The 22542-nt window shown below is 60.6% G+C and overlaps 2 protein-coding genes across 7 annotated transcripts; both read right to left on the bottom strand.

Annotated features, from left to right (window-relative positions):
- Positions 1 to 2622: 2622 nt before the first annotated feature.
- On the bottom strand, positions 2623 to 3738 carry GP1BB (glycoprotein Ib platelet subunit beta). Its single transcript, XM_082641201.1, has 2 exons — positions 3654 to 3738; positions 2623 to 3416 (listed from the first exon to the last, which is right to left on the bottom strand). The coding sequence occupies exons 1-2, from the start codon at positions 3661 to 3663 to the stop codon at positions 2809 to 2811; spliced, it is 618 nt and encodes a 205-aa protein (XP_082497327.1). The 5' UTR covers positions 3664 to 3738; the 3' UTR covers positions 2623 to 2808.
- Positions 3739 to 3909: 171 nt separating this feature from the next.
- On the bottom strand, positions 3910 to 12116 carry SEPTIN5 (septin 5). Of its 6 annotated transcripts, none has more exons than XM_082640296.1 (12): positions 12020 to 12116; positions 11853 to 11863; positions 7511 to 7607; positions 7322 to 7408; positions 6960 to 7083; positions 6747 to 6881; positions 6524 to 6641; positions 6334 to 6435; positions 5437 to 5533; positions 5217 to 5352; positions 4997 to 5099; positions 3910 to 4888 (listed from the first exon to the last, which is right to left on the bottom strand). In XM_082640296.1, exons 1-12 carry the CDS (start codon positions 12060 to 12062, stop codon positions 4832 to 4834), a joined length of 1110 nt encoding a protein of 369 aa, XP_082496422.1. In that variant the 5' UTR covers positions 12063 to 12116; the 3' UTR covers positions 3910 to 4831. The 6 variants fall into 6 exon arrangements, with proteins under 6 accessions (XP_082496422.1, XP_082496419.1, XP_082496423.1 ...); XM_082640293.1 differs by lacking the exons at positions 11853 to 11863; positions 12020 to 12116 and adding exons at positions 7981 to 8043; positions 8214 to 8683; XM_082640297.1 differs by lacking the exon at positions 11853 to 11863 and having other exon boundaries at positions 7322 to 7413; positions 12020 to 12114.
- Between the last annotated feature and the right edge of the window lie 10426 nt (positions 12117 to 22542).

Here is a 22542-nt window from a genome sequence, read left to right as displayed (position 1 = left end):
CTACCCCCCGGGAAGCTGGGGGACCAGTCTGTGGTCGGAGGATCCTGGGGCTGCAGGGCAGGGGGCCCTGAATCAGCCAGCCTCGGGGCTGCAGGTATGAGGGGCTGGCAGAGCTTTTTTTGTTTGTTTGTTTTTTGTTTGTTTTTTTTTTTTGCGGTATGCGGGCCTCTCACTGTTGTGGCCTCTCCCGTTGCGGAGCACAGGCTCCGGACGCGCAGGCTCAGCGGCCATGGCTCACGGGCCCAGCCGCTCCGCGGCATGTGGGATCTTCCCGGACCGGGGCACGAACCTATGTCCCCTGCATCGGCAGGCGGACTCTCAACCACTGCGCCACCAGGGAAGCCCTGGCAGAGCTTTGAGTTGGACCCTGACCTGTTCCCATCTGGAAGGAGTCTGAGGCCCCAGACGGGACCAGCCTATCAGTGGGGAAGGGACCCTGGGGCAGGTGTGTCATCCATGAGATGGAGGACAGTGCTGGAGGGAGGGGCACCATAGGCCCTGGAGCTGGGGGAGGGATGTCCACTCCCCATCCATGCACAGGGCCATTCATTCAGTGTCCCTGAGCTGGGACTGTTCCAATTCCCCACACTCTGGAGGCTGAGGCCCCAGGGTTAGTGTGTGGAGGGTCAGCTTAGGGTCAGGATTGGGACTGGGGGCTCCAAGCAGGCTGGGCCAGGTCAGCCAGCGAGGCCAGGCCCGCATCCCCCTGTGGTCAGTACCTTGGCCGGAGCCCATCAAAATCATGGAGAACTGGCAAGAGGGAGGGGCAAGCCTGGAGAAACCATGTGGTTCCACTGCCCCGTTGTCTGAGTGGGAAGTTCTTCCTTAAGTCTGACCACACTGTGATGCCAGCCTTTTCCCTCTTTCAAAGAAGCTCCAGCCTTCTGCATCTCCTGGCCCTCAGGGCCCTCATGCCCACCCTCTCAGCAGGACACTGACTGTGGAGCTGGGCTCCTGCTCACCACTTCTCACAGCTCCTGCTAGGACCTTGTCCCATGGCCCAGGGGGGCCTCCTTCTCTTTGCTTGGGGTCACCTAGGACCCCAAGGCCACTTTCTCTGGGCCCTGCATTTGCCCCCCAAAGGCCTCAGTGAGGAGGAGAGTGGGTCCCAGGGGCCTGGTTTCAGCTCTGCTCCCAGTGCAGCCATGGAGAAAGCTCTGGGGCCCAGCAGGGAGACCCTCCTCTGGGATCTGGTTTCCTCCTCTAGAAAGTAGGGGTGACACCCCCTTCCTGCACCACATTGGGGCTGAATTTAGGGGGTGGCCTGTGGACCTTGCTCTGACAATGACTATTACCTCTGACCCCCACCAGGGGCTCTGGGACACTCCCTGGAGGAGGTAGGGTGGCAGTTTATTTGTACAAAAGGGGCCGCTGTCCCAGATGTGGTGATAAGCCTGGATGGACGGCCAGACAGTCAACTGCAGCCCACAATGGGCCGGATGCCATGCACCTGCCCACAAAGGAGGGGGTGGCTCCTGCCTCACGTCCCACCGGCAGCCCTGAGATAGCATCAGGCTGACCGGAGGGCCATCTGTCTTGTCCCACAAAGGCCAGGACAAAGGCCATGTCAGTGGCAGCCTCCCCGACCCGGTCAGAGGAGCCGGGGGCCTTCCTGTGCCAGGCAGCTGGGGCTCAGGCCCGAGGCTCCTTGTCAGGGTCCTGTTTGGGGTGAACAGCAAGCAGCCTTCATTGTTCACAGGGCCAGACAGGTGGGGGCCACACCTAGGGTGGGAGCAGGACCCCAATAGTGGGAAATGCATCAGCCCCTCTTTGGGTCCGCCAGGCCCTCATTAGCAGCCTGAGCCTCACCGGGACACCCACAGAGGATTTCCAGGCCCCGGTGGCTCAGCCTGGGTCCAGGGCTGGGACAGGGAGACAGGGACTGAGAAACAGAGGTGCCTTCCTGCAGGAGGCGGCAGCCAGGTGGAGGACACGATTCAGAGACCCTGCAACCCCAGGTGCCTCCTCACCCCTGCAGGGAACTTACGTGGACCCCAGCTCACAACGCTTGCCCCCTCCTCACCTGCCCTCCAGAGCTTCTCGCTCAGATGCCCAGGAAGCATCTGCTGGGCCACCCGACCGCCCTCACCATCCCCAGTGCATCCCTGATACCCTGAAAGCTGCCTGTGTGGCGCAGTCACTGCCTTCAGGGAAACCTCACACCCTGGACTGTCCTCAGAGCCACCTGGAAGACCCTCACTGACTCCCGGAAACCGCCACTCTGAGCATCTGCTCTTTCTGGCAACTACACTTCCTGTGGGGTCCTCACCGTCCCCACACTGTCCTGTCCAGTGTCCTCACTGCTCCACAGTGTCCTCACTGTCCACTGTCCTCACTGTCCCCTGTGTCCTCACTCCCGCCAGTGTGAGCACTGTACTTCCAGCTCTTCTGTGCCTTCTCACTAGAACTTCTGGTAGAGTTGGTGGCAGGTGAGTTCACTCCCAGACCTTGCGCGCGCACCAGAAGGTGATTTTGGGTGTATGAACATGCGATGTGTCCCCTTGAATCATCCCCGGAGCTCTTTCTGGGTTTGAGGGGGGGGATTCCGAGTCGCACGGTGCAGAGATCGGTCGGATGGGGAGCAGGGTTTATTCGCACTGGAGATGGCGTGGGGGGCTCGACTGGTCTGGGCAGCGGCTCGCCCCGGGCCCGCTTCGGCATCCAGGTCCAGGGTGTGTGTGCGTGTCGCCAGCGGTGCGCGCGCAGCAGTGGGGCCCCTGCACGCGGCCGCGGCGGGGCGCGTCTGGGAGATCGTGTGGGCGGAGGACGCGGCCGGAGCGGGGGCCGTCAGTGGGCCGGCCGCATGGCTCAGCGCCAGTCGCTCGGCTCGGGGGTCGCGGGCTCCGCCGCCAGCGGGGTAGTCAGCGGCCACTGGCGCGCGGCGCGGGCGCGCAGCCTCCGCAGGCGGCACAGCAGCAGTGCCAGCAGCAGCGCGTGCAGCAGCCCGAGGCAGAGTAGCAGGAGCTGCGCCGCTAGCGCCCCGCGGCAGAGCGCGCCAGGCGGGCAGGCGGCGCGCAGCTCCTCCTCCGCCAGGTAGGACAGCAGGCGGCCCCGTAGCGCGGGGGGCGCGGCGCAGCGCAGGTCGCGGTAGGGCTCGCGCTCCAGCCGGCCTGCCAGCCAGGCGCGCAGCGGCACCAGGTGGCAGTCGCAGCGCCAGGGGTTGGCGCCCAGGTGCACGGCACGCAGCACCGGCAGCGCGTCCAGCAGCCCCGGTGGCAACGCCGTCAGGTTGTTGCCCGTCAGCACCAGTTCGGTCGTGTCCGGCGGGAAGGCGGCCGGCAGCGAAGCCCACGTCAGCCCGCGGCGCCCGCAGTCCACGCGCGTCCCCGCGCAGCGACACGGGGCCGGGCAGCCAGCGGCCGGGCGGCCTGGCGGCGCGAGCAGCAGAAGCATTAGGCTCAGAGCCCCGCGCGGCCCTGGAAGGGAAGCGCCGCGGTGAGCCCGACCCTTGGGGCTCCTGGACGGGGTCCCGGGGCACCCGCGTGCCCCCCCCATCACCCGCGAGCCTGTCCACCCCGACAGCCTGGCACACCGGCTGGAGGTGCCCTCGAAGTCTGACCCAAACCTCTCCCGACTACAGCCCAGAGGACAGAGCACCTCCCCACCGGACTCTACTCAGGGAGCGGCCGGGCCCGGGCAGACCCCAGACTCACCGGAGCCCATGGCGAGAGGACAGCGGTCCAGCTAGCTCTGGAGCGCCAGGCAGCAGCCGCAGAACCGGGCGATAAAGCCGCCCCGCCCCTGCCAGGCCCCGGCGCACCCGCCGAACCGACCACAGCCCCGTCGCCCTTCAGAAATAACCCGTAGGCCAAGCCGGCAGCGCAGATAGAGCGCTATCGCCAGGCTGCCGGCCGACCGGGCTTCCGCCCCACTCACTCCCAGGGGCGCACGGAGCACTCGGACACCCTCTTCGACGTTCACCAACATTGTTCTCCTGTCACCAGGACAGGACGCAGCATTCACAACTGAACAAACTGGAGAATGGGGCTTGGGGGCAGGGATCATGCGGGTGGAGGGATGGGGGACCAAGGGCTCAGGAACCCGGGGCAACAGTGCTGCTGGGGGGAACAGGCCTCCAGCGACCAACAGGGAAGGGTGGTCCAGGGATGGGGGTTGCCAGTTTGCCCACCACCCACTGCTCCTGGAGCCGGGCCATGGCCGCGGGGGAGGGGCGTAGGCATTTACAAGCATCCCAGCCCCATTATTCCTCCCCAGCAGCCAGCTGGCCTCCTAAGGTCTGGAGGGATCCTAATTGCTTCGGCTGTCCAACCTGCCCGCTGAGCTACTTGGTGAGTGGGTGAGGAGGTAAGAAGGACCTGGCCCACCTCAGCACAAAGTGAGGGCTCCCAAGTTCACTCTGCAGCACTGGGCAGGGAATAGGCCCATGATCCCGCGGACCTGCTCCCCTATTCTGCCTTGGTTTACCCGCCCATCTGAGTAGGGCCTGGAATCTAAGTGCTGTGACCTTCTGGGTTGGGGGGAGATCTCAGAAGTCACCACCCAACTTAGCTCCTGCTCCCCCAAGGCCAGAGAGGGCTGGTTGTGGGGGCCATTGTCCAGGCCCCTTGGAAGCAGATACAAATGAGGGGAGGGGCTGATGCTGAGAATAAATTAGGGCTGGCTGGGGGCTGCGACCCCGCGTCTCTGGGTCAGTTCAGGAACAGTAGGGAAAAGTCCAGGTCTGGGCCACTCTGGAATTGGGGCTGTGTCCAGGCCTGTTGGCGATCCAGACGAATCCGGGGTCGAGTCCAGGCCAGTTGGGGTCCAGGGGTGGGAAGGGCCAGCCTGGAAACTGGCAGTATATCCATGGAAAAGTGGGGCTGTGGTGGGGTCACTGGTCCTGCATTTGCTGCTTCATTTTCTGCAGCATCTCCTGCATGCGCCTTAGCTGGGGGGTGGGGGCAGGAACAACAGAGGGTGGGGTGAGAAGTGCGATGGGACGGGCCTGGCCCTGTCCCCACCCCCAGCCCCTGCTCCTCCCCTGCTGCCTACCAACCTCCTCATCCTTCATCCTGATGAGCTTCTCCGTCTCAGCATCGGGGGTTGGCAGTGGCAGGATGGGGATGGGGCTCTCCATGCGGCTGTCCTGCGTCAGTTTGCTGCAGGGTGGACACCAGGGATAAGCTGCTGGGGGTTGGGCTGACCCTCGATACCCTGTGGCTCCCACACCTCTGGGTGGGGGTCGGGGCAGGTCCGAGGGCGGGTGGGTCACACACCTGGTCATCTGCTGGATGCAGTGCGCTCGGTAGTTCTCGTAGTGCACGTCGCATGTCACGTCCTTGAGGTCATGCATGTGTGTACGGATGAGCATGTTGCGAAGCTTCACGAAGTCGCAGTGTGCCTGGTTCTCCACTGTGGGCAGGGGCAGGCAGTGGGTGAGGCGCCGGCCCAGGGGAGCCTTCCCACCCAAATGCTGTGCCCCAGGCCTTGACTCACCCTCCACGATCCCCCAGGGGTACAGGCGCCCCCGGACCCGCTGCCCCTTGGCCTCCACCACCGTGTTGCTGCCGATAACAGCGAAGGGTGCGCTCTCCTGGGGGGGCAGGTGCAAGGGCTCACTCCCAGTTAGCACGGGTGTGGGGTCAGTGGTGGGAGAGGGGCATGGGCACTAAGCACCTGGTCCGCCCCTCCAGAATCACCATCAACAACCTCTCCCCAAAGAGACCCTGTTGTCCCCACCTCTGGCCTCTCTGTTGCCAGCTGAAGCCAGAACTGGTGCAGCTTACACCTTAGGGCTTTTGCTGGGCCGTGCCCATCAGATGTACCCCCCCTCCTGATACCCCCCCCCCAACCAACAGCCACTCCATCTAGTGCCTCCCCATTCCTTTCCCAGGGCAGAGCCCATGCCTCTGTTAGTGATACCCCTGCTGACTTCGGGGTGAAAGGTCCACACTGCTCCTGGCTCGGTGGCCACCTGTCCCCAGCTTGGGCTTGCCATCACCACTCTAACCCCTGGGGCACTCAAAGCCACCCCCCCTCCCCCCAGAGCTCAGAATTCTGGGAGCCAGGACATGCACAGGCCTGGGGCCATTGGACTAGGCCCTTCTGCGGGTGAAGCATGGCGAGGGGGCTGAAAGAAGGGCCAGGGTGGGGGCCTGGCCAGTGGCTGTGCCTTTAGATCCTGGCAAGCATTCCATGACCTATTAACTACATGGGGACCCAATTACACAAGCCAGCGGGGGACCTGGGCCGCCCTAGCCCCAGCCCCAGGTGAAGGCTCTACAGCCTGGACGAAAGACTCCTGCCCCCCAGGTCAGACCTGGGCCCTGGCCCTCCCCCCGACCTGGTGTAAAGTGGCCTCTGGGTCCCCCACCACCAGTGCTGCAGCCTCACCTTCAGTTCCCGGTCCTGCTGCTTGAAGTCCTCGTCCTCGTCCGAGTCACACTCAGGAAACTGGTACACGTGGATCCCAAACTTGTCGATCTCCTCCCGGATCTGCGGCAGGCAAGGGCCATCAGGTGAGGGGCTGGTGCCCTTGGCCCCACCAGAGTCCTGGCTGCGCCCCGCGGCCGCACAGGCTCACCCGCTCCTTCAGCTTCCGGATCTCACCGGGGACGAGACAGTCGGCTTTGGCAATGAGGGGCACGATGTTCACCTTCTCGTGCAGGGCTTTCATGAAGCCCACGTCCACTGGCCGCAGCCTGTGGAAAGCAGCCGGGGCGAGGGGCTCATGGGGTAGGGGTGGTGGGAGGGGGAGCCGCAGGGATGGGCAGGACCCGCACCCCTGGCCCGGGGTAGCCACCTACCCGTGCCCAAAGGGGGAAATGAAGTACAAGCAGCAGTGCACACGGTTGTCCTGGATGTTCTTGCGGTTGAGGCCGCTCTCATCCCGGAAATACTGCTCAAACTGCTGGTCCACGTAGTCGGTGATGGGCTTCCAGCTGGGGGCAGGGGGCACATGAGGCCAGGCTGGTGGCTGGTGGCCGGGGGCCAGGGCAGACCGGGCAGGGCTTCCTCACCACTCAGAGTTGTTGACGGCGTCCCCAAAGCCTGGTGTGTCCACAATGGTGAGCTTCAGCTTGACCCCCTTCTCCTCAATGTCCACCGTGTGCTTCAGGATCTCAACTGTCTGGCTGATGCGCTCTGTGGCAGGAAGGGTTGGGGGATGGTTTAGAACAGCCTCTGTGACCCTCACTCCCACCCTGGGCAGCCCAGACCCTCGTTCTCATCCCTGGCTATGTGGCCCAGCGGTGATCTGGACCCTGAACGGGAGACCCATGCTTCGGGGACAGAGGAGCAGGGCTGGACCTGGAAGGAGCCCTCGGAGAGGTCACCCAGCAGGGGATGGTGGCAGCGCCAGGGCCGCGTGGGGCCCACTCACCCTCAGCACTGAGCAGCTTCCGCTCCTTGTACAGGTCAGTCAGGAAGAGGCTGTGGACCAGTGTGGACTTCCCCAGGCCCGACTCCCCTGCCCTCAGGTGCAGTGAGGAAGTTGGGTCAGGTCCCAGGCCCCACACAGAGCCTGGCTGCCAGTGCCCCACCCCCCCGCCCTGGAGGCCGGCCCACTCACCTGCCACCATGAGCGTGAAGTCGAAGCCCTTCTTCACAGACTTGCGGTGCACCTGATTGGGCAGTGTGGCGAAGCCCACGTACTGCTTGTCGATGTCCTGGCAGGGGCGGGCGGGTCAGGGGCATGCTGGGGTTCCTGGGGCAGCCCGGTGCCTTGGCCCCTACCCAGCTCAGGCCAGGGGGCAGCAGGGCAGGGTCCCCAGGGAGGGGGCATCTCAATGGCAGAAGTGGGTGAGGGCCTGCGGGCAAAGGCCCTGGAGGTGGAAGGCAGGTGGGGGTGGAGGGTAGAGGTGACCGCGAGGGCTTCACAGGGACCGAGATGGAGTCTGTGTGCGTGTGGAGGGGGGTGGCAGGCACAGCGGGCAAGGCAGTGTCCCCCCTTGGGTGGTGCGCAGAGGGCACCAGGACCCAGACCCCTCAGACACGCCCAAGGCCCTCAGAGGCTGGAGAAGCCCCCACCTCAATACTCACCCCTCCCGAGTGTAAGGGGTGGGAGGCCCCGTCTGGCCCCGATCCAGCCGCGGGGGTGGCTGGCTGCGGCGACGGCGGAGCAGGGGCTATTTATAGACAGCGGCGCCCAGCCTCCCGCGGCCTCCGGCGCCCACCCCAGGACCCCGGCCCTGCGGTCCCCGTCGCATCCCCAGTCCGTGCGCGGGGGGCGGGCGCACAGCTGACCCACCTTCCGCTCCCCTCTCCACACACACCTTGAGCCGCCTCTGGGCCTGGGTCCGCGGCGACAGCAGCTGCTCCACCAGGCGGTCCTGGGGTGCCGCCAGCGAGTCCATCGCAACGACCCCGGGACCTTGCCCACTGCCCTGGGGCCCAGTGTGCGTCAGGCCCACCCGGCGTAGCCGTGCGCCAGGGGCTTGCGCGCTGTGCGGCCCCGAGGCCCTGTTCTCGCCCCCGGGTTACGGGTTACATGTTACGGACGCGGGAGCGGGAACCGAAGCCCGGAGGGGCGGCGCTCACGCGATGCCGGGACCCCAAGGCCACCAAGCCTCGTCCGGCCCCAGGCGGGCCTGCCCCTGGCACAGGCGGGCCCTCGCGCCGGAGAGGAGCGCGCGGTCTCCGGGAGACAGTCGCCTGGAAATTGGGCCGCGCGGGCGGAGCCACGGAGCGGAGGAGGGCAGGGCCCAGCTCGGCGGGCTGGCGGGCGGCTGCGCGCGGAGCGGCGCGGCTCAGGCCGTCAGTCCAGCGACTGCACAGCCGGGTGGGCGGGGGGGGGGCCGGGTCCACGGCCGGGTCTGCGCTGCCGCGTCCCGCCTGCCAGAGGGCGCCCGAGTACGCCCCCATCCACGCGCGCGCCCGCGGGAGCCTGCCTGGTCCCCCTACTGTCCCGCGGCGGTGTCACAGAGGCGCCCCCAGCTACCCATCGACGCACGGCCCGCCCCTCGCGTGTGTGCGCGTGTGTCTGGAGAATTCTTACCGCCGTGGCCGCCGAGAGAAGTGGGGAACCTGCGAGGGCAGAGCCCACCTCCCCACCCAGGCCCGCGGAGGCTTACGTTGGGGGAAGGGAGCGATCAGACCACTAGATGCCCAACCCCTACCCCCACCTCTGCAAACTTGGAAGCTGTGGCCAGTGCGTAGCTCCACAAACCCGCCGGCCAGCCCTGCGCTGCCACCTCTGCCCCCAGACAGCTGCTGCCAGCAGATGTAGGGGGTGCTGGAGTGAACCCTTCCCCCTAAGGGGGACACTCCCTCTGAGCTTCCACCCTGCTCTCACTTACAGGACTGGGCAACACAGGGCCTGGAGGGCTCCAGCCAGCTCAGCCCTCACACCTGTGCGGCCACCCCAGGGACTACAGGGGTCTCCTGAGCCCCCAAACCCTTCCTCACTGACCCTGCCCACAGAACCCACCAGAATCTGAACAAGCCAGCACCAGCCCTGTGGCAAGGGAGGCCTGCAAAGGAGCTGGGGATCCAAAGAGACGTGTCCCTGGACTGTGCGTCACTGGGAACGGGAGGCCCCACAGTTCTCCCCCACCTAGGCCCTCCCTTCTTGGCTCCCCGCTTAAGGGGCCTCTGTCCCCCTGTCTAGGCTCATGCTGCTGCTGTGTGGCCTGGAGGCCGCTGGCACCTGGGGAGGAGGGGTGGGCCCACTGCTGGGAACAGGGGAGCCTTTCATCCGAGAAGAGGTGGGGGGGAGCCACAGGCCCCAGCTCTCCAGCCCGCCCCCAGCCCTGGCTCTGAGAAAGCCTCCGCGCTGGCCCCAGCCCTCCACCACGCGGACCTGCGAGGGGCCTTGGGGCTGAGTCCCACCCAGCCTCCACCCCCGGCTCCAATTTAGACATGGCCCCCTCGGCCCACTTCCTGCCCAGATAGGCTGACATCTCGGGCCCAGGGCATCTCCAGGAGGACAGACAGAGCTGGCACCCCACAGCCTGGTGCCTGATGGGCTCGTTGCCCCCAGAAGGCCTCAGTTTCCCCATCGGTAAGGCACAGCCTCAGTGGAGGTCCGGGTCAGGGGGACAAGACCAGCTCCCTGCCTGCCTGCCCTGTCTCCTGACTTCGTCCAGATGGGGCCTGGGGATTCCCTGGGGTATCCCCAAGGAAGGGGCCTTTCCACTCCCTTTCTCTGGCCCCCGAGGCACAACAAATACTCCTTAGGACTTCCCGAGCCACAGACGCTGCTGCGCCCACCTCCTCCCCACCTCCTCCTGGTGCCTGACACTCTCGAGGCATTTCCATTCTTAGAATCATCACCCCAGCTGCCAGAGCCAATGAAGGCCCCACCACTGCTAGAGGTGGGGTGGGAGTTGGGGGAGGGGGCACAGAGGACCACCAGAGCCCTCCCCACAGTCTGAGATGGGTGGGCACAGAGGGGGCCCACAGAGCTCCCCTGCCCCCTTTCCCAGAGTGCAGACAGGCTGAGGCTCAGTAACACCAACAATGGAACAGCAAAGTTACTGCAGGCTTCAGGCTCCCCCAGACCCATGCGGAGCCTTCCCCAAACACCGGGCTCCCTGGCCCTGCTCCCAGGGGACCCCACACCCCACCCGCATAATGCTCTCTCCCTCTGGTCCTGGGAGCAGGGGACAGGTAAGGCTGGTCCTAGCTGAGCTCCAGGAGGGGCAGACAGGCCTGAAGGGGCTCGGGCCTCAGCAGGGGGGTCCCTGAGTGCCCACAGGCCCAGGAGAAGGGGGGGGCTGGTCTCCCAGGCCTTCGCTCTTTCTCTCCCTTGAACAATAGCTTGGTGGCAGTGTGTCCCTGCATCTCCTTCATTGTTTGACCCACCACAATGGGGAGGCAGCTCTTGGCCCAGGCTCCCCAGGGAGCCCCTTGCTGGCAGGGTGAGGTGGTCGCGGCCCCTCCCTGTGAGCCTCACCCGTCCCAGGGTGGGGCGTATCCCTGCTAGGGGCCTGGCACTGGGCAGGAGTGACTCCCAGCCCCCACCCCACCTGCTGGGCCACTCCTGGCCCGCCTGCCGCACCTAGGCCAAGACTTTGGGTTCCACCCAGCATCCACCCAGGGTGTGAACCCCCATCCCAGATGAGGGTTGCCAAGGCCACCCTGGTGCCAGAGTTGGGCTCTTCTTTTCTGCCCTAAACATGGCTGAGCTCAAGCCAGAGAGGCCCCCAGCAGGGCTGCCCCAGAACCCCCAGCTCCCCCCGGTTACCCCCCACCACGCCCTCTTGGGGTCTCCTAGCTGTTTAAACCTGACCTCAGCTAGGTTCACAGCGAGTGCCCAGGCCAGCCTCCTGTCCGGCCCTCTATTCCTGGAGGCTGGGGTCCAGGCTAGCCCTTTGAGAAATCAGTTTGTACCCTCTAGATCTGAAGACTGGTGCTGGGCACTGGGATGACTCAGACCAGGCCCTGGAGGCTCCCAGTCTGGGGAAGAGGCCTGGCCACAGATCAGCCCACTCACATTGGTGTGTGCGGAGAGGAGGCATAAGATGCAGAGAAGTTGGGTGGGGTGGCCAGAGGCTCCCCTGTGGGGCTGCTCAGGGACTGGCCCTGGCTGGTGGACTCGGACCCCTCCCCCAGCCCGTGGCCTTTCATGACCATGGCCTCACACAGGACGCCCAGCACACGGCCACGGGCCAGGTCAGCAAGGAGAGGCTGGTGCTGGACCAGTGGGAGAGGGGCACCCGGCCCATCCCCCATCGGGGAGGAGCGCACGCCATGCCTCGAGGGTCAGGAGCCAGGCCCGGAGGCACTGCGGCCGCTCCTCCCCTCTGCAGCCCCGGGTTGGCGGCACTGCCCAGGCTGACAATCGGTTATCGGTTATCGGTTATCGCGACAGAGCGGGGTGACGGCCGGCGGGGGCGCGGTCGCGTTGGAGCGCCGCGCGTTGGTGGCACAATGGGTGACAGCGGATCGGGTCAGCGACGGCGCACACGTACCTGCTTGTCCTCTGCGGGGTCGGGTCGGGTCGGGTCGGGGGTCGGGTCGGGTCGGGGTCCGGGCCCAGGCCGGCGGGCGGGGGAAAGACCGAGACACACGGTGAGAGGCGTGCGGGCGGCGGGGACAAAGGAGTGCGCGCGCGCGCGCGGGCGGGCGCCGGGCTCACCTGGGGTCGCCAGCTTGCTCTTGTACCGCAGGCCTGTGCTCATGGTGGCCGCCGGGGGGACGTGCGCGCGGGCGGGGCGGCGACGAGCGGAGGCCGAGGCCGGGCTGCGGGGTGACCGGCCCCTCCGCGCCGCCGCCCGCCCCGCCCGCGCTCCCGCCAGCCAATCGGCGCCCGCCGCGCCCACGCGCGACCCGGCGCGGCCAGCGGGGGCGGGGACCCAGGCGCCCCTACAGACCCCGCGCCCGCTGCCTGGGGCGACGCCCTCGCCTTCAGCCGCCCGGACACCGCGAGACCCGCTCTGCACCCACCGCCGCGGCCGCGCCCCCTGCCCACCTCCCCTCCCCGCTGCCGGGCCCCTGCCCACGTACCCCGCCCTCCACCCCGTCCCTGCCCACAACCCGCCCCCCTGCCCAGACCCGGGCTGACTCCTCTGCCTTCGTGGGACCCCAGTCCAGGCCTGACCTCTGGCCATCCCTGGTGTGGCCCGCCTGTAAAGCCTGCCCCTGGGGTCACCCCCACCAGCATGCTCTGCCCACCGAGGTCAGTGGATGCCCCTCCTCACCTCATCAGGATGGACGCCGGAGGCTTTGGCCTGGGGAGTCCTGCTCCTGGCCGTGGCAGGAAAGGTGATGGTCACTGTGCGGAAAGCTTGATGCGTGGCGGGGGGCCAGCCCCAGCTCCTCTCCTGCAGCTGCTCGGTGCTGTGCGCGCAGCTCTGCAAGCCCACACACCTGGGCCGTTAGCCGGCCCCCTGTCCAGGACTATTGGTGGGGCATGAGCCGCCATCCTGGACAGGATGGGCCCAACCTGAGGCCTGCGCCCCCAATGCTCACCTCGGCACCCTCTGCTCTGCAGACCCAGAGGCAGACTGCTAGCACCCTGAGAAGGGTTGCAGGGGGCCCCCCAGGGCACTGCGAAGGCGGGGCAGGTCATGGCCTGCACCCCACTTACAGATGGGAAGCTGAGGACTCACCAGCATAAGTGCCTCTTGTCTCTTCGGTCACTGCCACACTCCCAGGTGCCCTTGGCCTGGACCTCCCCAGAGTGCCCCCAGGAGGCACGTCTGGAGCTTTCAGTCCCACAGAAAGTGACAGTCGGGCCAGTGGTCACCAGCTTCCCAGGTGAGGGAGGGTCCTGTGTGGGAGAAGGCCTGCTGCCCCCTCCACAGGCAGGAAGCCCCGTCCCTCCCTGCCCTCCTGCACCCCTTCCTCCCTCTGCTGGCCTGTGGGCTCCTCCACCTCTGAGCACCAGCTTTGGGCAGAGTTGTTTCACCTCTAAGTGAAAAAGCCACGAGAGCAGCACCATCACTCTGCGAAATCCTGGTGCCAGGTTGAGCCCATTTCCCTTTACCAGACTGTCGCCTGCTCCAGCACTGCAATGTATGGGGACGGTCCACTGCCCCCACCCCTCACCCAGGCCTTGGGGCCACATGTGTTTGGAATTCAGAATTTTTGTACATCTCATACATTACATGATACCTCATTGGACCCTGGGGCTGCACCCCGTAATCAGGCACATTAAGATTTTTGTACTGAGGGACTTCCCTGGTGGTCCAGTGGTTAAGACTCTGTACTTTCACTCCGTGCTGGTTCGATCCCTGGTTGGGGAACTAAGGTCCTGCATGCTGCTCTGCACGGCCAAACAATATTAAAAAAAATTTTTTTTAAAGATTTTTGTACTGAAACACAACTGTTCACACAAACTGGAATAAATAAAGATCCTAGTAAATGTATATCGGTTCAAGGCTGGCTTTGCCACCAAGTTTTGAAAACCTTTGTTTCAGATCTTTTGGGAATTTGGAATTGTGGATAAAGGAGTGGGGCCGGAGGGGACACTTTGAGAGCCAGGCAGGACTTCTGAGCCTTCATCAGCCCTGAGGGGCTCGGTGAGAACCCCGTCTCAGGGGACCTGGAGCTTTGCAAAATGGGTCAATCGGGCAGTGAAACATGGCAGTTCGACATTTAGCACAGACAGAGCCAGGCAAGCTTGTGCCTGTGGGGACATAGGAGGAGAGACAGGAGCCTGTCCCCAGCAGGGCAGATGTGCCCCTGCAAAGTGCCCAACAGCACTGCCCTCCTTGGGTCGGGGAGGGCTCCAGGCAGCCCCCTGTCAGGGAGTTTGAACACGGCCTTGAGGGGACTGGACTGCAGGTCAAGGGCCTAGCTTGGCCAAATCACGGATTTTAAAACAATCCTGGAGATGGGACCAGAAAGGGTGAGGGGCACCACATAAACAGGGTCTTTTTCATTAAGGTAAGTGTATCCAAAGGGGTGTGTGCATAAGCACAGTTGGGCTAGAGCCCAGCATCTCAGGCCTGGAGAACCAGCATGTAGCTGATGGAAAGAGGACGGGGAGCCGCTCCCGGAAGCAGACGTCAAAGGCAGGCCTGGGTCAGGCCTCCTGTGCAATCCCTGTGGGGTGACTGCGGTCTGCTGGCCAGGAAGGGGGAGGGGCCCGCTTCGAGCCCTGGGGCTGTTGTCGCCTACCACTGTGAGTCCAGGGGACAGTCTGGATCCCACCACAGACACCAGGGCTGCCCTGTCTAGTTGGAGACCTCAGGTGACAGCATCCATGGCTGGACAGGCGAAGTAAGAGCCTGGGCACTGGCCAGCGGATTCAGAGGACGTGTCTCCAGCTCTGCCAGGTGGGACAGCAAAAGGGCCTTTTCTGGTTTCTCGAGACTGGACGCTGCCAACTGACGGCCAAGTGAAACACTTACACATCCCCTGCCCATCAAAGGGCACAACCCTGGGGACGTGTGACTTTGGGAAGAAGCGTGGTGGGCGTGGCCCAGCCATTGCACTTCCCACTTCAGGGCTGTGGTTGGAGGAAAACCCAGCCTCCCTGGTGGGGTCTGAGCCTGCTCCCCCCACAGGAGCAGAAATGCTGGCTGTGGTACAGAGACAAGTAAGGAAGATGTTCCTGGGTGGGAAAAATGCTACTTTTTAATTCATAAAAAAAATAAGTTAATGAGTGAAAAAATAAGCTACACCCAGAAAAATCTGTTCAACCAACTTGGGCTACAAATAGCTTGATGCTTTTCAGAAAAAAAACTCTTTTTAGTTAGGAAATTCTCAAGAGGCTGCATTTAGCCAGTGCCGTATCTCTCTTTCCGTCAGCACAGGCTCGTGGGCATCTGTGGTCACATAGGACAGACAGGAGCTCGTGCCTCCATGTGAACCACGGCGACGGTTCACCGTGACGTGAACACAATGCAGGTAAGCAGTTTGTCCAGGTGACACACGGGTGTCAGGTGGAGCAGGGGCCACTGGTGACAAAGCTCCAGAACAGTCCATCTGAGGCCAAGGACGAGGGCAGAAGCTGAGCTGGACGCAGCTTTGTCATCGACACCCCCTCATGGGGGGCTGGAGGGAAGGGCCTGCTGGTCACGCCAGCCCGAGGAGGTCAGACCACCTCTTTGAAGAAAGGGCCATGACGGGAAGAGGAGAAACACACTGCCCTTCAGGGGGACAAGGAAGGACCTTAGTCAACTCAAAAGGGAGTTAATCCACTGAGAGAAAACTTCCTGATGTGCAGTGACGACCTCGCCCCCATCCCTGCATCCGGACCTGCTCGGAGCCTCAGACCCCACGTGGCTGGGACTGCAGTCCTCATGGTGACGGCGTGGGGCTTGAGACAGACCTGCCCTTCCCGGGACGTGAGGCTCCCAAAACCAGGAGCCTGGAGACAGCCCTCCTGCTCCGACAGCCCTTGGAGAAGCCCCAGCAACGGGGAGGCCTACTCCCCTAGACAAGGCTCAAGGTTGTGATTCCCACAGCCCACCCCAACTGGCCCCAAGGTGGTCCCCTGGGTTGTTCCTGGGAATCTGTGGCCGGGTTTGGGACCAGTGTGTAGAGCAGGCCCAGGTCAAGCTCAGTGTCAGCCCAAGAGGAGGACCTGCTGCTCTGGTCGATGGGAGGTGCTCTGCTCAGGGCCCCGCCCGTGGTGAGCACCCACCATGATCTGCCCCCCACCCCCACCTGCTTGGCCAGTTTCCACATCCAGCCCCGCCTGCCACGCTATCCTGGACACTGCTGTGCGGTGTCCACCCGCTTCTGGCTCGGGCACTGTCCCCTCTGAGGCCCCTGCTGCTCCTCAGTGTGTGATGTTGGGGCCATGGGGGAGCCCAGGCTGGGGTCCTGGGGTCCTCCTCTTTCAGGGTAGCTCCTGGTGTGCAGGAAGGTGAGTCACCTTTCCCACACCCAACTCCACAGGGGGCGAGGGGGCAGACACAGGGCACTCTTCTGACCTCCCACCTACACGGCCCTCTCTAGGCAGCCCTGCCATGTGCTGGGAGTGGGCATTGTGCTGGTGCACAGACCAGGAAGCGGGGTTCAGAGCACAGCGAGAGCAAACAGCTGAATGGGGACCTCAGAGCACAGACCTCGGCCCACAGAGGGATGTGACCTGTCCTGTCAAGCAGCCCCATTCACCCTTTCCGCCTTCCGCCCCTGCCTTTGACTGCTCACGGGCGCTGCTCGCTCACCCCAACCTCCCTAGATCTGTTGCCCTGGCTCAGCCACCTGGGCACCTGGGCTCCCCTGCTTGCACCTTCTACCCCGCATTGGTGGGTGCACCCCATGGCTCTGAGCCTCAGGTGCCCTCTGCCCAGACAGCCCTGCCCAGGGAGCTCTGGGGGCGGCTGCCTAGAGCACGGGGTTGGGGGGAGACACGTGTATGCAGGGAGGGACTGAGGAGAACGCTTTCCTTCATCTCTCGTTAGATCGGTGTAACGGGGTCACGACAAGTGAGTTCTCACCTCCGGTGGACGACAGGCCCATCCATCAAAGGGACACACAGTCCAGAGCAGCTGCCCAGCCAGGAGGGCACTGCCAGCCCTGCCACAGCGGCCCATGTGCTGCAGGGGACAGAGCAGGGTTCCAAGGGGGCAGAGCCTTGGTCCACACCACGTTCCCCATTCACTGGGCAGCTGGACAGAGGGACAAAGGACGCCTGTGCTCGGCGGCAGTGGGCCAGCAGAGGGACCCAGAGCAGCAGTGGGCGTCCCCTCTCCAGCAAGGGTCGGGGGGACTCCATCCACTCACGATGAGACATGGTCCCTGGGAGAGGATGCTCAGTTCCGCGTGACTCAGCAAGTTGGCGCTGCCTGACCGTGTGCCCCTGGCCCTCTGAAGGGATGCACGTGGCAGTGGCCGGGGGATGGCTAGGGCCTCCCCCACTGTATGCTGCACCTCTGACTGTCCTCGGTGCAGTTCTGGGCTTTCAAGAGTGGCAGAGGTGGAGATGGGAAATGGCGCTAACACGGAGGTGCTCCCAGAGGTGCTCATGCATTTAAAAATCCCATGAGAGCACACACTTGCGAAAGGCAGTGCACAGTGACCCAGATCCCGAGGCAGCCAGCCAGGCGGCGCCCTCCCCCGTGACCGCCTTTCCACCAGGGAAGGCCTAGTGTTGGGGTTCCAAAGGCTGGCTCCAGCTCCCCACGGCATCCCAGCCCCGTGTCTGTTGTCTGTCATGTGATCGTCAGGTCAGAGACAGGTCAGAAAATCCCTCGGGAGTAAACAGGATGGACTCAGCTGTGGGGAGGGCTCCAGCTCCCCCTGCCCAGCCACAGCACCCGCCCCAAGCACACGGGCAGCAGGCCCTGGCCACTCCAGGGAAGGGTAAGGATCCAGGGTTTCAGCTCATTCCCCTCCCCACCCCTGGTTCTGGCTGCAGGCCGCCAGGGGCTCCTCTGCAGAGCTCTGCCCACCCGAGGCACACACTGCTGAGACCGTGGGGCTGCTCCAAGGCTGAGGGGAACCACAGCCGGGGTCCCCTCTATGTGGGGGAGCAGCGACAGGAGCCCCTGAGCCTCAAATCACCAGTGGCTCGGAATGGAGGGAGAGGGACCCACTCAGCTGCCAAGCCTGAACGCTTCCAGCCAGCATCCCATCAGGGCTGGGCGAGCACGTTCTGACCAAAGAAGCATCACCAGGGTGCATTTGGGAGCTGGACCTGGGGCCACCCAAAGGGACCACGAGGGAGAAAGGAGTCACTGGGCCTCACTCCCCTTCCTCAAGCTCTTGCCAAAGGCTCATCTTTGCAACCATGACTCTTCATAAGTGCCCTTGGGTGCCAGCACCTTCTTGGGGGGGTTCCTGCCTCAGGCTCTCACCCACCAGCTGTCACCTGATGGACAGCTGGGCCTGGTCTCCTAGGCAGGAGGTACCACTGATGGCTAACCCTGTCCTCCCAACAGGCGGAGGGCACTGGGTGGGCAGGACTGTGCCACTCACCTGCCCCACGGCTGCTGCCCTGCCCGGCTGCATCACACAGCAGCACAGGTAGGAGGAAGTGGGGGTTCCTCCCTCCTTCCCTGGGTTTCACACTGGGGGTCCAGTAGGCCACAGGCCCCTGTGAGATGCTGACCCAGGCCTGGAGAGAGGAGAGGCTGGGCATGAGGGCTGGAGCAGGGTAGGGGGGCCCCAGAAAAGCAGAGAAGGGTGAGGGCATCGTGGGGCATTGCTGGGCTGGTCCTCCACTTGCATGCTGCTGGGAGTGGGCCCAGCACACCAGGTTTGGGCCTGGCTGCCAAGACAGCCCTGAAGGCTCTGCCAGACCTCCTGCCCAGGGCCTGGGTCCACAGGTCCCACAACCAACCCGAGTCTAACCAGGGGTCCAACCAGAGCCCCTCCAAGCCCTCGGATGCTGTGGCCCAGCTGTCCTGAGGTCTGGAGTGGGCTGGCGTCAGTTTCCCAGTGCCCAGTGGGACTGTTTTAGCTGCACCTAGTCCTCGAGGTTATTTTGAGAATGAAAAAGAGAGACCATCGACAACAAAAAGACAACTTAATTCAAAAAGGGCAAAGAACTTGAACTGATGTTTCTCCCAAGAGGAGCTGGCTGAGGATTCCTGAGACCCACCTCATCCCAGCCTTGCCACACCTGGTCCTCACGCCCAGCCCCCCATGGGCCGCCCTACACCCTGGACCTTGGACCATCTTCAGAGAACCTTCTGGGTGCCACGATACCCTAACTGTCCCTGCTTCGACCACCCTGCCCACCTTTCTTTTCATGGCTCATGCTTTGGGGGTCAAATCTAAGAATTTGTTGCTTAGCCCTAAATCCTAAAGATTTTCTCTTTTTCCCCTAAAATTTTAGTTTTCCATTTTAAATTTAAGTCCATGATTTTGAGTTAATTTGTTTAAATTAATTTATTTATTTATTTATTTATTTATTTTTGGCTGTGTTGGGTCTTCATTTCTGTGCGAGAGCTCTCTCCAGTTGTGGCAAGTGGGGGGCCACTCTTCATCGCAGTGCGCGGGCCTCTCACTATCGCAGCCTCTCTTGTTGTGGAGCACAAGCTCCAGACGCGCAGGCTCAGTAGTTGTGGCTCATGGGCCCAGTTGCTCTGTGGCATGTGGGATCTTCCCAGACCAGGGCTTGAACCCGTGTCCCCTGCATTGGCAGGCAGATTCTCAACCACTGCGCCACCAGGGAAGACCTTGAGTTAATTTTTATATAAAGTACAAAATTTAGGTCGAAGTTTTTGTTTGTTTGTGAACGTCCACTTGCTCCCACAACATTTGTTGCCTCCTTCCTTGATTGCTTTTGAACTTTTGTCAAAAATCACCTGGGCATGTGTAGATATTTCTGGATACTCTACTCTGTTTCACTGGCCTAAGTGTCTATCCCTCTGCTACTACCATACAGTTTTAATAACTTTGGCTATAGAATATATATACATACATGGAATGTAAGAAATCAGGTAAACTGTTTCTTCTCACTTCAGCAAGGTTGCCAAATACAAGATCAGCATACAAAAATCAATTGTGTTCCTATATACTAGCAATGGACACATGGAAACCAAAATTAGGGAATTCCCTGGTGGTCAGTGGTTAGGACTCCCTGTTCTCACTGCCGAGGACCTGGGTTCAATCCCTGGTTGGGGAACTAAGATCCTGCAAGCCTCATGGTACAGCCAAAAAAAAAAAAAAAAAAGAAAGAAACCAAAATTAAAAATAAAATGCCATTTACAATCTTTCAAAAAAATGAGACAGGTGTAAATCTAACAAAACATGTATAGGATCTATATGCTGAGAACAGCAAAATGCAGACGAAAGAAATCAAAGAATATCTAAAGAAAAGGAGAGACGTACCATGTTCATGGATAAGAAGGCTCAACATTGTAAAGATGTTAGTTCTCCCCAAATTGATATATAGTTATTCCTATCAAATTCCTATATATCAAAATATAAAACTATCAAAATCCCTGCATGAATTTTTGTAGATATGGACAAGGATGTTCTAAAATTTTTATGGAAAAGCAAAGGAACTAGAATAGCTAACATTGTTATTTTAACCCATTTAACAGATTGGTCACTCATTTCACTTTTTTGGTTTATTTTAAATTATTTTATTGAAGTAAAATTTACATGCAATGAAATGCATAGATCTTAGTGCTCAGTTCATTGAATTTTGACAAATGTATAGACCTATATAACTGAAACCTCAATCAAGAGCCCACTGTCATTACCCCGTATAGTTTCCCGTGCCCCTTCCCAGTCAATCCCACCACCACTATCAGCCCCCCAAGCCCCAAGCAACCACAGATCTGCTTTCTGTCACCATAGATTAATTTTGCCTGTGTAGAACTTCAAATAAAGGGAATTATATAATATGTATTTTTAAAATCTGACTTTAACTCAGCATAATTATTTTGAGATTAATCCATGTTGATAAGTGTATCAATAGTTCATTATTTTTTTTTACTGCTGAGTAATATTCTATTGTATAGATATACCACAATTTTTTATCCATTCACCACTGATGGACATTTGAATTATTTCCAGTTTCTGGCTATTACAAATACAGCTGCAATGAGCGTGCATGTACAAATCTTTGTTTGGACATATATTTCCTTTTCTTTTGGGTACCTAATTAGGAGTAGAATGGCTGAATCATATAGCTGAATGTTTAACTTTATAAGAGGCTGTCAAACTGTTTCCAAAGGGGTTGTACCATTTTATTCCCACCAGCAGAGTATGAGAGTTCCAGTTGCTCTGCATCCTTGCCAACACTTATCAGTCTCTTATTTTAGCTATTCTAATCGGCACATAGGGGTCTCTCTCTGTACTTTTCATTTGTATCTCCCTGATGACTAATGATGCTGAGTGTCTCTTTGGTGCTTATTGGCCATTTGTATGTCTTCTTTTATAAAATGTTTATTCAAATCTTTTGCCCACGTTTAAATTGGATTTTTTTTAGAATTGATTTGCAGGAGTTCTTTATATATTCTGGGTATAAGTCCAATGCTAGGTATGTTCACTGCAAATATTTTCTCCCAGCCAGTGGCTTGGTTTTCTTTCTTTCTTTAATTTTTTGGCCACACTGCACGGCCTGTGGGATCTTAGTTCCCCGACCAGGGATTGAACCCATGCCCCCTGCATTAGAAGCTTGGAGTCTTAACCACTGGACTGCCAGGGAAGTCCCAGTTTTCATTTTCTTAATGATGTCTTTTAAGAAACAGATGTTTATAATTTTGATAAATTCCAATTTATGGATTTTTCATTTTCTATCTCAAGCTTCTTTTGGCCTCTCCAAGAAATCTTTGCCTACTTACTCCAAGGTCATGAGTATATTCTTTTCTGTTTTTCTATAAGCTTTATAGTTTCAGTGTTATATTTAGGACTGTGATCCATCGTGAATTAATTTTTGTGTATGGTGTTAGGTAGAGGTCATAATGCACCCCCACCCAAGTTTATCCAACAGTTCTAGCACCATTTGTTGAAAACATTTAACTTTCTCCATTGAATTGCCATGATACCTTTGATGAAAATCAAGATTTTGGCTATCTTGTAGATCTCTTTTCTGGACCCTGTTCTGAAATGGTTATCTGTTGTTGCAAAACAATTCAAAACATAGTGACTTAAAACATCAATTTAGTCATTTTTAAATCTACCATGGTTTCTATAGGTCAGAAATTCAGGAGGGCTCAGCTGGGTAGTTCGTGTGATTTCAGGCAGGGTCCAGAGCTGGAGCAGCTGTCTGGACGCCTCCCTTTCCATGAAGTCTTGGAGCTTCTTCCCATCTCTGCAGGGGGCTGGCCCGGCATCCCGCACTGTGGGGGCCTCAAGTCCCCAGCCTTGGAAGTTGTGCAGCATCACTTGTGCTGTGACCCACTGTCGATGATACAGATAAGTTCCCTTACGTTCAAGGGGGCATCAAGGCTCCAGGAGAGCATGTGGGCTGGAAGACATGTCATGACTGTCTGGAAAATGCAGTCTGTAAAATCTCATCTTTTTCGGCCAATGCTTTCTCTCTCTGTTCAGAGCCTGGATAATCAATATTGACCTGTCTCTGGGCCAGTGGTTGGGGGTGACCTGGATCAGGGGTGGGGAGACTCCCCCGTCGAGGTGAGTTACCTTGAGGCCTGCAGGACGAGGGCGGGACAGAGGGGAGGAGTGGCCGTCCGAGGTGTGTGGTCAGATGTGGGGGTGGGGACCTGTGACCCCCATGTGCCTCTGAGACATCGTGCTGGGTGCCAGAGTCTGTACCCCATGGGTACGGGGATGGGTCCGGGG

This window comes from Mesoplodon mirus (genome assembly GCF_964341445.2).
Source record: "Mesoplodon mirus genome assembly, chromosome: 13".
NCBI classification, from domain to species: domain Eukaryota; kingdom Metazoa; phylum Chordata; class Mammalia; order Artiodactyla; family Ziphiidae; genus Mesoplodon; species Mesoplodon mirus.
Note: the sequence above shows the minus strand (reverse complement) of the source record. Positions and strands in the feature narration are given on the sequence as shown.